The sequence below is a fragment of the Ornithorhynchus anatinus genome, chromosome X2, assembly GCF_004115215.2.
Source record: "Ornithorhynchus anatinus isolate Pmale09 chromosome X2, mOrnAna1.pri.v4, whole genome shotgun sequence".
NCBI lineage: Eukaryota > Metazoa > Chordata > Mammalia > Monotremata > Ornithorhynchidae > Ornithorhynchus > Ornithorhynchus anatinus.
Window position 1 is genome coordinate 16,825,452 of NC_041750.1, and position 12,246 is coordinate 16,837,697.

Consider the following 12,246-nt stretch of genomic DNA (forward strand, 5'->3'; position numbering starts at 1 on the left):
ATAGGCTCGCCTCTTCCCTTACCACCCTCCACCCCACAGGCTTGAAGAGTTTGGAATAACTCCGGGGTGCCATGGGCAGGAAGATAACTGACAGGTGAGTGTTCCTGGCAGCTCTCCAGGGAGAGATGATAGAATCATGTCTCCGCTGCTTTGGACAGTTGCCAGGCTCTCCTCCCCTCTCCTCCACTGCTGAAGCCAGAAGCTTTGGCCAGGAAAAAAAAAAAAAGGTGGCAAGTGGTGGGAAACTGGTGTCCCTGCCTTTCCCCTTCCCTCTCTGCTGAGGGAACACCTAATCCCTGGTCTGCCTCTAGCCACCTTCTAGCAGCTCACCTGCTGTGCGATGGGCCCCTGCCCTTCATCCCCAAGCTCCTGTTAGGACATGGGGACTGGATCCAAAAAAGGAGCACAGGCCCAATGGCTCTGGATTAAGAGGACCAAATGTAGGGGGCACTGGAGCCCTCCCCTTCCCCACCCCACCCCACAGAGATTATAATGACACATCTCTGGTGGGCTCCGACTGCTGCTCAGTGTGAAAGAAAAGGGTGGGTGGTTTGAGATTGGGAAGGGAGAGAGAAGAAAACCAAAACAACCAATGATTTTGTGCTTTTCATTTTCACAGATTTTTTTTTTCCCCCCAAACATAACCTCTTTCCTCTGGCATTTTTCCTTGATTCCCTATTATCCCTGCTTCCCCTTCTCAGCTGGGACTAGACACTTCTGCCCCGAGCGAGGGAGGTACCCCTAGGAGAAGCGGGCAACTTCCAGCTGAAAACAGCTGTAGACAAGAGACTGGAGGTGGTCATTCTGTGGTCCTCTCCATAACAGATCCTCTTTTAAGTGCTTCCAACCCAGAGGTGTGCCTGCCTCCTCTCCTCCCACCCCTCCCCACCAGCCCCCACCCCCCCAGCCCCACTTCCACGGGCAGTCTGTAAAGGCTACTGCATTTGGCTGGCCCTCGGGCAGAAAGCTCCGAAGCTGGGACAAAGCCCCATTCTGTTGAGACCCGGTCCCCCTCCCCAGCCCAGGGAAGGGAGTCCAGAGGCTTCTCCTCACTCCAGATCCACCCAGGGGCTTCGGTTGGATGGTTGGATCTTTGCCAGTTTGCCCCGGGGAGGAGCTCTGGTCTGGGATGCGAATGAGAGAAGCCCAGGAACCATCCCGTGACCTGGGCTCAGTCAGCGGGGGCAAAGTAACAGCAAGTGGACATCCATGACGTTGGTCCCAGTGAGGCCAGTCAGGAGCAGGTGGGACCCACCCTGGAAGCGGCGGAAGAAAGTGTGGGAGTCATTGCGGGCCAGGAAAGCGGCCGCATCCAACCCCTCTGCGGCAGCCTGGCCCACAAGTCCAGCGGTGGCCCAGGCCCCTGCTGCCTCTGTGGGCCCATCCTGCCCATCGGTGCCTCCGCTAAGGAAAAGCACCTCGCAGCGGCCTAGCTCCACCCCGCTCAGCTCCATGCCCACCCGCAGGGCCAGCTCCTGGTTGCGGCCCCCCTTGCCAGAGCCCTGTAGTCGAACCGTGGGCTCCCCGCCAGCCAACAGGCAGACGGGGCCACTAGCCTCGCCCACAGCCTTCAGGACTTCCTCCAGCTGCAGGTCCGGAAGTTTCAGCTCCTCCTCTAGGCCCCTCAGCAGCTCCTCTGCCTCTCCCCGGGCCGATCCACCCTCCCCTAGGAGAGAAAGTCGGGCCGAGGCTGCCCGGGTCAGTAGCCCATAGAAGCGAGCCAGGCGGCCCACCTCCCCCTGCACGGCCGAGCTGAGGACCAGAGCCCGGTACCCCATCCCCTCGGCCCGTCGCTGGGCCTCGGCCAGGGCCAGCGTATTGGAGCCAATGACTACATTGAAGGCGTGGCCGCAGTTCGGGGGGCCTCGGGGGTCCGAGTCCGCTCTGGATAGCACAGTCTTAACAGAGCGAGGTAGGGCTGCCCGCAGACCGTGCTGGGTGAGGATGTGCAGGCAGTCCTGCACGCTGTGGGAACTCGCCACTGTTGGGCCGCTGGCAATGATGTCCACGGGATCTCCCACCACATCTGACAGGATCAGGCTCACCACCTGGGAAGGGACCATGGGAGGCCGAGGGGGAAGATCAGTTCAGGGGCCCAGAGAGGTTGAAGAGCTGGTCCAAGGTCGGGTGGGTGGGGGAACGAGGGTTCGGAATCATGAATGGGGGGAAGAGGAGCGGGGAGAGAGGCAGAGGCTCTCGAAGCCAGGATGCTGGGCTGAGGTCCTCTTGCCTACGGTGCTCAGAGAGCAGGGGATCACCAACCTGTGCGGGGTAGGCGGCCCGGGCCAGCCCCCCACCCTTGAGCTGGGACAGGGCCTTGCGGATGGTATTGAGCTCCTGGATCGTGGCACCCCGAGCTGCCAGCAGTTTGGTAAGCATCTGCTTCTCCTCCAAAGTGATGGGTGGGATGGGGGCAGGCAGCAGAGCTGAGCCCCCCCCTACAATGGGACAGTGGGAGAGTCAGAGAGGGAGGCAGAAGTATTGGGAAGAGGTGGGAAGGGGGTTGGAGACTCTGGAGGAAATTAGGGAGGGGGCTGACAGGAGAAAAGGCACAGGGGGTCAGGGAGTCTTTGAGGAGAATCTGGGAGAGAAGTCTGGGCAGGGAATTTAGCCGGGAAGGGGATGGGAGGGGCAATCCGCTTTCCCTGAAACTGGTTCAGGTCCTACACCACCTCACCAGTGTCAGATGAGAAACGGGCAGGGAGGCAGAGGGGACTTGGCAGCAATGGGGTCAGGAGGTGGAGCTCTGCCAGGTTCCATCTCACTTCTATCCTATACCACCCTAAGTCAACCCCAGGCCTCGATGGGCAGGGGAGGGAATTTAATGCAAGAAAATAGGGGAGCTGCAGGGGTGCTAGATGGGCAGCCAAGCCCCATCCAAATATCAGTGGGTTGATATCTGGCCCGGAGCCCATGGGCTCAGGAGCAAATGACTCACCTGAGCCTATGCAGTGTTCTTGGGCATGGATCCCCTGGAGCTTTCTGGGTGGTCAAGGAAAGAGCAGGGGTGGGAGAAGAAGGCAACAAGACAGCGTGTGGTGGGAGACTAGGTAGAGAACCACCCAGGAGACACTGCGTTCAGGGTGGTGGGGCTAGCCAGAACCACTCTGCCCGGGCTTGAGACCTATAAGAGAGGTGCCCCTCCCAGCCAGGTACACAGGACTGATCAAAATCTGCACCCGTGAGACTCAGCAGGGGAAGTGGCTGGGTCCAGGAAAAGAGAGGAGAAGGCAGCTTTGCCCAGACCAGAGGATTCAGATGGGTGGGCCCAAGCCCAGGGCCTGGATGGGGAGCGAAAGGAACATGGTGACACGTCGGTTTGGGGTCCCTCCATGTGGGGATACTAGGACTGGCACTTCGTTTGATCAGGAGGGCAATACGAAGTCTCATTATTGGGGCTTGATCACAGCACCCTCCAAAGGTCATTCCATGCCTCCCCCAACTCATACCCCGGGGTCGGGGGGGGAGAGGAAGATCTCAGGGCAAAGAAATCTCCACTGTTCCCCACTTCAGTGCCCATCCTCCAAGGGATGATCACAGGAAAGAAAGAGCAGCAAGGCAAAGGGGGGGTGGGAGTGGAGACCCCCAGAAAGGTGAGAGCCAGGGATCCTGGAGAAGGCAAGGGAGCTGCAGGACAAGAGGGAGGAGTGAATGCTGGTTGGCTCCTAGATCCAGTGGAGCAGCCTCTCCTGGGGTAGGGCCTGGGCTCACCTGAGATGAGCACGAGCAGCAGGTCATTGGCTGAGAGCCCCTCGGCCAAGTCCCGGATAGCCAGGGCAGCCCGCTGAGCATCACGGTCTGGCAGGTTGTTCTCTGCTCCCTCGAACACCTGGATGCGGCTATGCGGCTTTAACAGCATCTCCCTGTGGGGAATGGAGGGGAGGAGAGACTGGGTGTTCCTGCTTTTCCACCCTCCTCTCTCCCCCAAACACTCCCAGGTCAGGCAGAGGTTGAGAGATGATGACTAATGAGCTCCCCTCCCCTCGCCCCCCCTCACTTCAGGGGGCAATGAGGACCTCCACCGGTACACCACCACCCCCGCCCCCACCCCCCCACCGCCCGGCCAACTACGTCTTGGACCAACAGCGTGGGAAGAGGGAGGGGGCAATCAGCAAGGGTAGAGACAAGGGTTGGGGCCCTGGGAAGGGAATCCACCCCCATGCTGGGGACCCTTGGATTCCATGAGATGACCAGCAGGGACCTGGAGATGTCCCTATGGGTGACAGGGTGACCCCCCACCCTCTCTCTCCCCACCCCATACCCCTGCTCCGTACTGTATGCCGGCACACTCCATGGCCGAACGGATGCCCCGGGGCACGCTGATCACGCCCTGCACCAAATGCTCGCCCAGGAGGCTCTCGACTGTGGCCGCCATACCCAGCACGGCTTTGCCGAAGCCGACCAGATAGAGGTTGTGGTGGAGCTGGAAGCTACGGTCCCGTACCCGCAGGCCGCCGGGCTCCAGGATCAAGGCCCGGTGCAGCATGGGACCCGGCAGCACCACGCGCACCGCCTCTTCAAACAGCTGCCGGCCCTCCTTCTGGAGTGCCATGCCGCTGGCCAGGCGGGGGGCGTGGATAGCCCAGGGCAGGCGGGGGCAAGAACACGAAAGGCCAGGCAGGATCCGCAGAGCAGTCGTCATGCCTTAGGAGCTCTCAGCACTGTCCGCCACCCATGACACCTGCAAGAGACCGAGGAACTGTTAACCCACCAGGAGGGCAGAAGGTCGAGCAAGGCAGCTCCCGTCTGTCCTGGGATCCCTTGTAAGGTGCCCCCGCCACCGACCGGGGGGGACTCAAAGGAGCAGAAGAGGCTAGGTATCCGCACTCTTTACCCGGTGCCACCCCATCACCTCACCCCCAATTCTACAAGATGACTCCCCCCACAACCCCGTCACCACTCTGGGGTCTTCTCCAGCCGGCTCGAGATTGTGCCCTGGCACCCAGAAGCTCGCTTTCACAAAACTCATCAGCCCCAACCGGCCAAGCAGCTAGCCCGTCATCCTGGGAGAATAAGTGTCTCCTGTCGTTTCTGCCCTTTTTTCAGCCTGTTCCTGACTTCCAGCCTAGCTCCCCCGCCCCCCAGCTTTCCTGGGAAACCCCTGTGGCTTCCGGCCCGCCTCTCCCTTGGCTTAAGACAATCTGTTTCTTTAGACCACTAGTTATTGCTCCGGGATCAGAGGCCATTTACTTGGGGTCCCGAAGAAGCTTCCTCCTCTTCAGGACTACTTATCTACACTCCCATCATCTGTCCCCCAAGTCCTTGCAAATTTCCACTCTTTCACTTTCACAAACAGATGCCTTCTCTGCCTGACCCCTTCTCTCAGCCCCTCTGCATTCCTCCCCTCCCTGGGCTCCCTCTTCCACAGAGGCCCTTGGCCCACCTGGGACTGACCCCACCCTCTTTCTCAGCAGAGAGTCTCCATTGTCAGCTCCCCTTCTTACTCGCTCTGTTCTTCTGGGCTCAACAACAGCTCTGTGAGTCCAGAGGTCCCTTTACCCAAGCCCTTCAGCAAGGTCACCCACTGCAGCGGGATGTTAATAATTCACCAAACACCTCCTCTCCCTTCCAAGCCTCCCTGACCCCTCTCCCAGTGGAAGCAACCCCTAGCCAGCCCTTTCTACCAGCTGTCTGCTCAGTTCAACTGTCCCTTTGCCCTTTAGCCCTCCCCCTCTGCTTTAAATCATTAATCACTCAACACTCAATAGCTACACAAGTGGGGGCCCCATGGGAAGGGGGTTTCAGATAGGTGTGGGATCCTGAAGAGTGGGCCTGAGAGACTCAGCCCTGACCTGAGGCTCTTGGAGAGGTCGGGTCAGTTCTAGGAGCATAAAGATCCAGCAGAGGGTCTGGGGATCCCATTTGGTCCAGAACCACTTGGGTCAATCAATCAATGGTCATTAACGAGCATTTACTGTGTGCAGAGCACTGGACTAAATGCTCTCCTTTTGGAACAGGGAATGGTATTGTACTGAGCACTATCTGAAGGACCACAGTGGACTCTGGGGCTTGACCAGAATCAAGCCAGACTCTAGAGGACCCCAATGAATAGGGAAGGGGGATTGAGGAGAGAGAGGTGGCGGGGGGAAGGAAAACAGCCACCCACTTCACTGTAGTCTCTTCCATGTCAATTACCATCTGGCCCAGTACCATATTTTTTAATTCCAAACCAATAGGCCTCTGCACCAGCTCCTCTCCATCCCTGCTTTATTCCCCAGCCTTGTCCCCACCCCTCTTTCCCCCCATCAAAAATAAATCTCCGCTGAAATGAAAACAGTCTGGAAAAGTTTTTTGGCTCCACTTTCAGCCTCAGCTATTACTCATCTAATCAGAACTCCCTCACTGGAAAGACAAAGACTTTCTCTTTCTGCCACCACCTAGCTGAAAGCAGCAGGCACCCCATGGGTGGGGTGGGGGATTTAAGGGTCTACCCTGTTCTGCCACTGATGTGGGTAGAGGGCCCTGGGCAGGAAGATACTGGAGACTCCTCCTGATGGTAACACCCTCCCAACCCCTGTAGTAGAATGAGGGAAAGGAAGCTCAGGACACCCAGGAGGAAGTGCAGCCACACCAGAACAGGGGAAAGACTGCTTGGGGAAGAAGGAACCACTCAGAGATCGATGGCCTTGACTCCTTCCTGTACCTTCTCCCAATTCATCACATTTCCTCTTTCCCCCTGGCTCGGCCCATGTGACTCCAGTTTGGCCCCAGCCCTGCCTCCTGATGTCCAGAGTAATTAACTGGCCTGTAATTCATTCATTCATTCAATAGTATTTATTGAGCGCTTACTATGTGCAGAGCACTGTACTAAGCGCTTGGAATGAACAAGTCCAATGTAATGCGTCTGTCTCCCTGTCTAGACTGCAAGCTCATTATAGGCAGGGAACGTATCTGATGATTCAGTTGTATTGTACTCTCCCATGCATTTAGCACTGGGCTCTGCCCCTAGTATGAGCTCAATAAATACGACTGATTGATTGACTGTAATAACATTGATTGTATTAGTTAAGCACTTACTCAGTGCCAAGCATTGTACTAAGCACCGGGATAGATACAAGTTAATAACAATAATAATGTTGGTTTTTGTTAAACACTTACCATGTGCCAAGCACTGTTCTAAGCACTGGGGTAGATACAAGGTAATCAGGTTGTCCCACGTGAGGCTCACAATCTTAATCCCCATTTTACAGATGAGGTAACTGAGGCAAAGAGAAATTAAGTGACTTGCCCAAAGTCACACAGAATCAGATCGGATTCAGTCCCTGTCCTACAAGAGGTCACAGTCTAAAGGGGAGAATAGGTTTTGAATCCCCCTTTTACAGATGAGGAAACTGATGCACAGCATGGCCAAGTGGGAGCCAGAAGGACCTGGGTTCTAATCCTGGTTCCGCCACTTATCTGCTGTGTGACCTTGGGCAAGTCACTTATCTTCTCTGGGCCTCATTTACCTCATCTGTAAAATAGGAATTAAGATTGTGAGCCCTATGTGGGACAGGGACTGAGTCCAACCTGATTAGCTTGTATCTACTCCAGTGCTTAGAACAGGGCTTGACACATAGTAAGCGCTTAACAAATACCATTATTATTGACTTGCCCAGAGTAGGAGCTGGGATTAGAACCCAGGTCCTCTGACTCCCAGGTCTGTGCTCTTTCCACTAAAACATGCTGCTTCTGCCTGTACTCCAGGAGACTGGGATTTCGTAGAGATGAAAGAGGTTGCATTAACAGCCAGCCAGAGGGGTCCGTTCAGTGGGAATGTTGGAACAATTAGCCTGGGGACCCCAGGAGGTAAATTCCTCTCCCTAATCCCTGAATTGGGCCTCTTCCTCCCAAGAAACCCAGCACATCTCCACAGACCACAAGGCTCAAGTGGGGAGAAAGCAGGGTGGCTTAGCAAGCACAGGCCAGGAATCAGAGGACCTGGGGTCTAATTCCCAGACACTGAGCAAGTCGCTTGGGTTCCCTGGACCTCAGTTTCCTCATTTGGAAAATGGAGATTAAATACCTGTTCTCCCTCCAATTTAGCTCCTTGTGGGCAGGGAATGTGCCTACCAACTCTGCTGTATTGTGCTCTCAAGCACTTAGTCCAGTGCTCTGCATACAGTAAGCACTCGATAAATAGCATCGATCAATTGATTATAATGCCAACCCAGTCACTCTCATCTATCTCCCATGGACCTCTCACCCACGTCCTGCCTCCGGCCTAGAACACCTTCCCTCTCTCTATCTGACAGATGATCAGTCTCCCCACCTTCAGTCTTATTAAAAGCACATCTCTTCCAAGAGGCCTTCCCTGACTGAGCCCTCATTTCCTCTTCTCCCACTCCCTTCAGTGTCACCCTTGCGCTTGGATCTGCAGCCTTTATTCACCCCTCCCTCAGCCCCACAGCACTTCTGTATATGTCTGTAATTTATTTATATTAATGCCTGCCTCCCCTTCTGGTCTGTAAGCTCACTGTGGGGAGGGAACGTGTCTACCAACTCTGTTATGATATACTCTTCCCAGCACTCAGTGCAGTGCTCTGCACACAGTAGGGACTCAATAAATACAATTGATTGATTCAGTGTCCACATGACAGTAGTGTAACAAATTCCCCATTAGATCTAGCAAGCCATTCTCCCAAGAAATCCACTTCCAGTTCGGGGGCCCCCTCTGCCTCCCAACAGTCCGGCGAGTTGGGGAAGAGGCAAGGATGGTCGGCCCCATTTGATAAATAAGGGTGGGGGGGGGGCGCAAGAAAAATTCAGTTTTTCCAGGAAAAAGATATGAGGAGCAGAAAAGGAAAAGAGACCTCAATCACTCTCGGGAGTCAGAAGGATTAGGTTCTAATCTCGGCTCTACCACTTGTCTGCTGTGTGACCTTGGACAAGTCACTTCACTTCACTTCGTGGCTCAATGGAAAGAGCCCGGGCTTGGGAGTCAGGGGTCATGGGTTTGAATCCCAGATCTGGCACTTGTCAGCTGTGTGACTGTGGGCAAGTCACTTAACTTCTCTGTGCCTCAGTTACCTCATCTGTAAAATGGGGACTGTGAGCCTCACGTGGGACAACCTGATTACCCTGTATTCATTCATTCATTCAATAGTATTTATTGAGCGCTTACTATGTGCAGAGCACTGTACTAAGCGCTTGGAATGAACAAGTCAGCAACAGATAGAGACAGTCCCTGCCGTTTGACGGGCTTACAGTCTAATCGGGGGAGACGGACAGACGAGAACGATGGCAATAAATAGAGTCGAGGGGAAGAACATCTCGTAAAAAACAATGGCAACTAAATAGAATTGAGGCGATGTACATTTCATTAACAAAATAAATAGGGTAATGTAAATATATACAGTCGAGCAGACGAGTACGGTGCTGAGGGGATGGGAAGGGAGAGGGGGAGGAGCAGAGGGAGATGGGAGGAAAAGAGGGTTAAGCTGCAGAGAGGTGGCGGGGGGGGGGGCGGTAGAGGGAGTAGAGGGAGAAGGGGAGCTCAGTCTGGGAAGGCCTCTTGGAGGAGGTGAGTTTTAAGTAGGGTTTTGAAGAGGGGAAGAGAATTAGCCTGGTGGAGGTGAGGAGGGAGGGCAGTCCGGGACCGCGGGAAGACGTGGCCCAGGGGTCAACGGCGGGATAGGCGAGACCGAGGGACAGTGAGGAGGTGGGCGGCAGAGGAGCAGAGCGTGCGGGGTGGGCAGTAGAAAGAGAGAAGGGAGGAGAGGTAGGAAGGGGCAAGGTGATGGAGATTCTTGAAGCCTAGAGTGAGGAGTTGTTTGGAGCGGAGGTTGATAGGCAACCACTGGAGTTGTTTAAGAAGGGGAGTGACATGCCCAGAGCGTTTCTGCAGGAAGATGAGCCGGGCAGCGGAGTGAAGAATAGACTGGAGTGGGGCGAGAGAGGAGGAAGGGAGATCAGAGAGAAGGCTGACGCAGTAGTCTAGCCGGGATATAACAAGAGTCCGTAGCAGTAAGGTAGCCGTTTGAGTGGAGAGGAAAGGGCAGATCTTGGCAATATTGTAAAGGTGAAACCGGCAGGTCTCGGTAACGGATAGGATGTGTGGGGTGAACGAGAGAGACGAGTCAAAGATGACACCGAGGTCGCGGGCCCGAGAGACGGGAAGGACGGTCGTGCCTTTCACGGTGATAGGGAAGTCTGGGAGAGGACCGGGTTTGGGAGGGAAGATGAGGAGCTCAGTCTCGCTCATGTTGAGTTTTAGGTGGCGGGCCGACATCCAGGTGGAGACATCCTGGAGGCAGGAGGAGATGTGAGCCTGAAGGGAGGGGGAGAGGACAGGGGCAGAGATGTAGATCTGCGTGTCATCTGCATAGAGATGGTAATCAAAGCCGTGGGAGCGAATGTGTTCACCAAGGGAGTGAGTGTACATGGAAAACCCCAGCACTTAGAACAGTGCTCAGTACATAGTAAGCGCTTAACAAATACTAACATTGTTATTATTCACTTCTCTGGGCTTCAATCACCACATCTCTAAAATAGGGATTGACACCGTGAGCCACACGTGGGGCAGGGATTGTGTCCAAACTGATCTGCCTATATCCACCCCGGTGCTTAGAACAGTGTCCGGCACATAGTAGGTGCTTAACAAATACCATAATTTTTTTATTATTATTAGTTACATCGTCTGCAAAATGGGGATTAAGACTGTGAACTCGCATGGGCCGGGGACTGTGTCCAACTTGATTAGCCTGTAACTAGCCCAGCTCTTTGAACAGTGCTTGGCACAGAGTAAGCATTTAACAAATACCTTAATTTATTATTATCGGTTACATCGTCTGCAAAATGGGGATTAAGACTCCGAGCCCCCCGGGGGCCGGGGGCTGTGTCCAACCTGATTAGCCTGTAACTACCACAGCGCTTCGAACGGTGCTTGGCACATAATCACAATAATAATAGTATTTGTTAAGCGCTTACTACTTGCCAAGCACCGTACTAAGCCCTGGGGTAGACACGAGCAAATCGCGCCCCACATAGGGCTCACAGTCATACTCCCCATTTTACAGATGAGGTAACTTAGGCAACAGAGAAGCCAAGCGCTTAACAGATATTATTATTAAGAGCCCTAGGGTAGACCGCCGGACCGTTTCCAAGCGCTCACTACAGTGCTCTGCACCCAGTATCAATAAACATGACTGAGTAATAAGAACGGAAACCGGGGCTACCTCGCGTGGTCTCCTTTGCGATCCAAGGCTGCGAAAATGGCGGTGGGGCGGGGAGGGGAGCGGTGGCGCCATAAAAACATTTTCCGACTCGTTCCAACCCGGGGGGTGGGGGGTAACCAGTCACAGGAAGTGATGAGGACATTTTTTGTTTTCCAAGCTCCCTTCCCGTCTCTTCCTTTCCGCTCCGCCGCCGCCGACCCTGAGCCTCCATTTTGCGGCGGCTGGACCGGAACGAACCTCCCCTCGTCCTCCCCCATCCTCTCCCCGCCGAAAAGGCGGCTCTTCTTCGCCTCCCATCCGTGCTACAGCGGCGACCCCGTGTGGGAACGGACGTTCTCTCTCTCTCTTTCGATCCCCTCCGCTAAAAGCGAGGTGGGGCTGGGCCCGGAACGGGAAATAGTGGGGCGGTCGTGGCGGACATTTTCCTCCTCCTCCAGACATAAGATGAACGTTCCACAAAGGAACCCGCCCCCCGACCCCCCTAAACTGGTCGACGTATTGTGCGAGGGGCGGCCATACCTCACCCTGAGGAAAACTGCGAGGCCTGTCGTTCGTTCGATCGTCGTTATTGAGCGTTTACCGTGCGCACACCACTGTACTGAGCACTTGAGAGAGTACAATTAAGCCACAAAGATACAATCCCTACCCGATAACGGGCTCGCAGTCCGGCGGCGGGGGGGAGGAGGGTGATGGTATTTCTTAAACGCTGCCTATGTGCCTAGCACTGTTCTAAGCGCGGTGTGATCTTGGACGAGTCACGTCACTTGTCAGAGCCTCCTTCCTCATCTGTTAAAATGGGGGTTCAGTGCCTCTCCTCCCTGTCCTTTAGACGGGGACAGTCGGGACCGTCCGATCTGATTGTCTTCTATCTACCACAGATGCCATTATCATAGGATTTCCGCTTTTATCGCCCGCTCCGGCCTTCGGGGAGCAATCCTGATATGTACCCCGGCGCTTAGAACAGTGCCTGGCACAGAGTAAACGCCTAACAAATACTATGATCATCATTAATATGTCATTTTATGGAATATGGACAAGCCACGTCACTGCTCAGTGCCCCCTTCCTCATCGGTAAAACGGGGGTTCAACG

General features: G+C 55.0%; 1 protein-coding gene across 5 annotated transcripts; it reads right to left on the minus strand.

Annotated features, from left to right (window-relative positions):
- Positions 1-901: 901 nt before the first annotated feature.
- Positions 902-11,532, minus strand: GLYCTK (glycerate kinase). Of its 5 annotated transcripts, none has more exons than XM_029052864.2 (5): positions 11,157-11,532; positions 4,275-4,681; positions 3,712-3,863; positions 2,263-2,438; positions 902-2,048 (listed from the first exon to the last, which is right to left on the minus strand). In XM_029052864.2, the coding sequence occupies exons 2-5, from the start codon at positions 4,640-4,642 to the stop codon at positions 1,176-1,178; spliced, it is 1,569 nt and encodes a 522-aa protein (XP_028908697.1). In that variant the 5' UTR covers positions 4,643-4,681; positions 11,157-11,532; the 3' UTR covers positions 902-1,175. The 5 variants fall into 5 exon arrangements, with proteins under 5 accessions (XP_028908697.1, XP_028908700.1, XP_028908696.1 ...); XM_029052867.2 differs by lacking the exon at positions 11,157-11,532 and adding an exon at positions 5,445-5,539; XM_029052863.2 differs by lacking the exon at positions 11,157-11,532 and adding an exon at positions 5,384-5,489.
- Between the last annotated feature and the right edge of the window lie 714 nt (positions 11,533-12,246).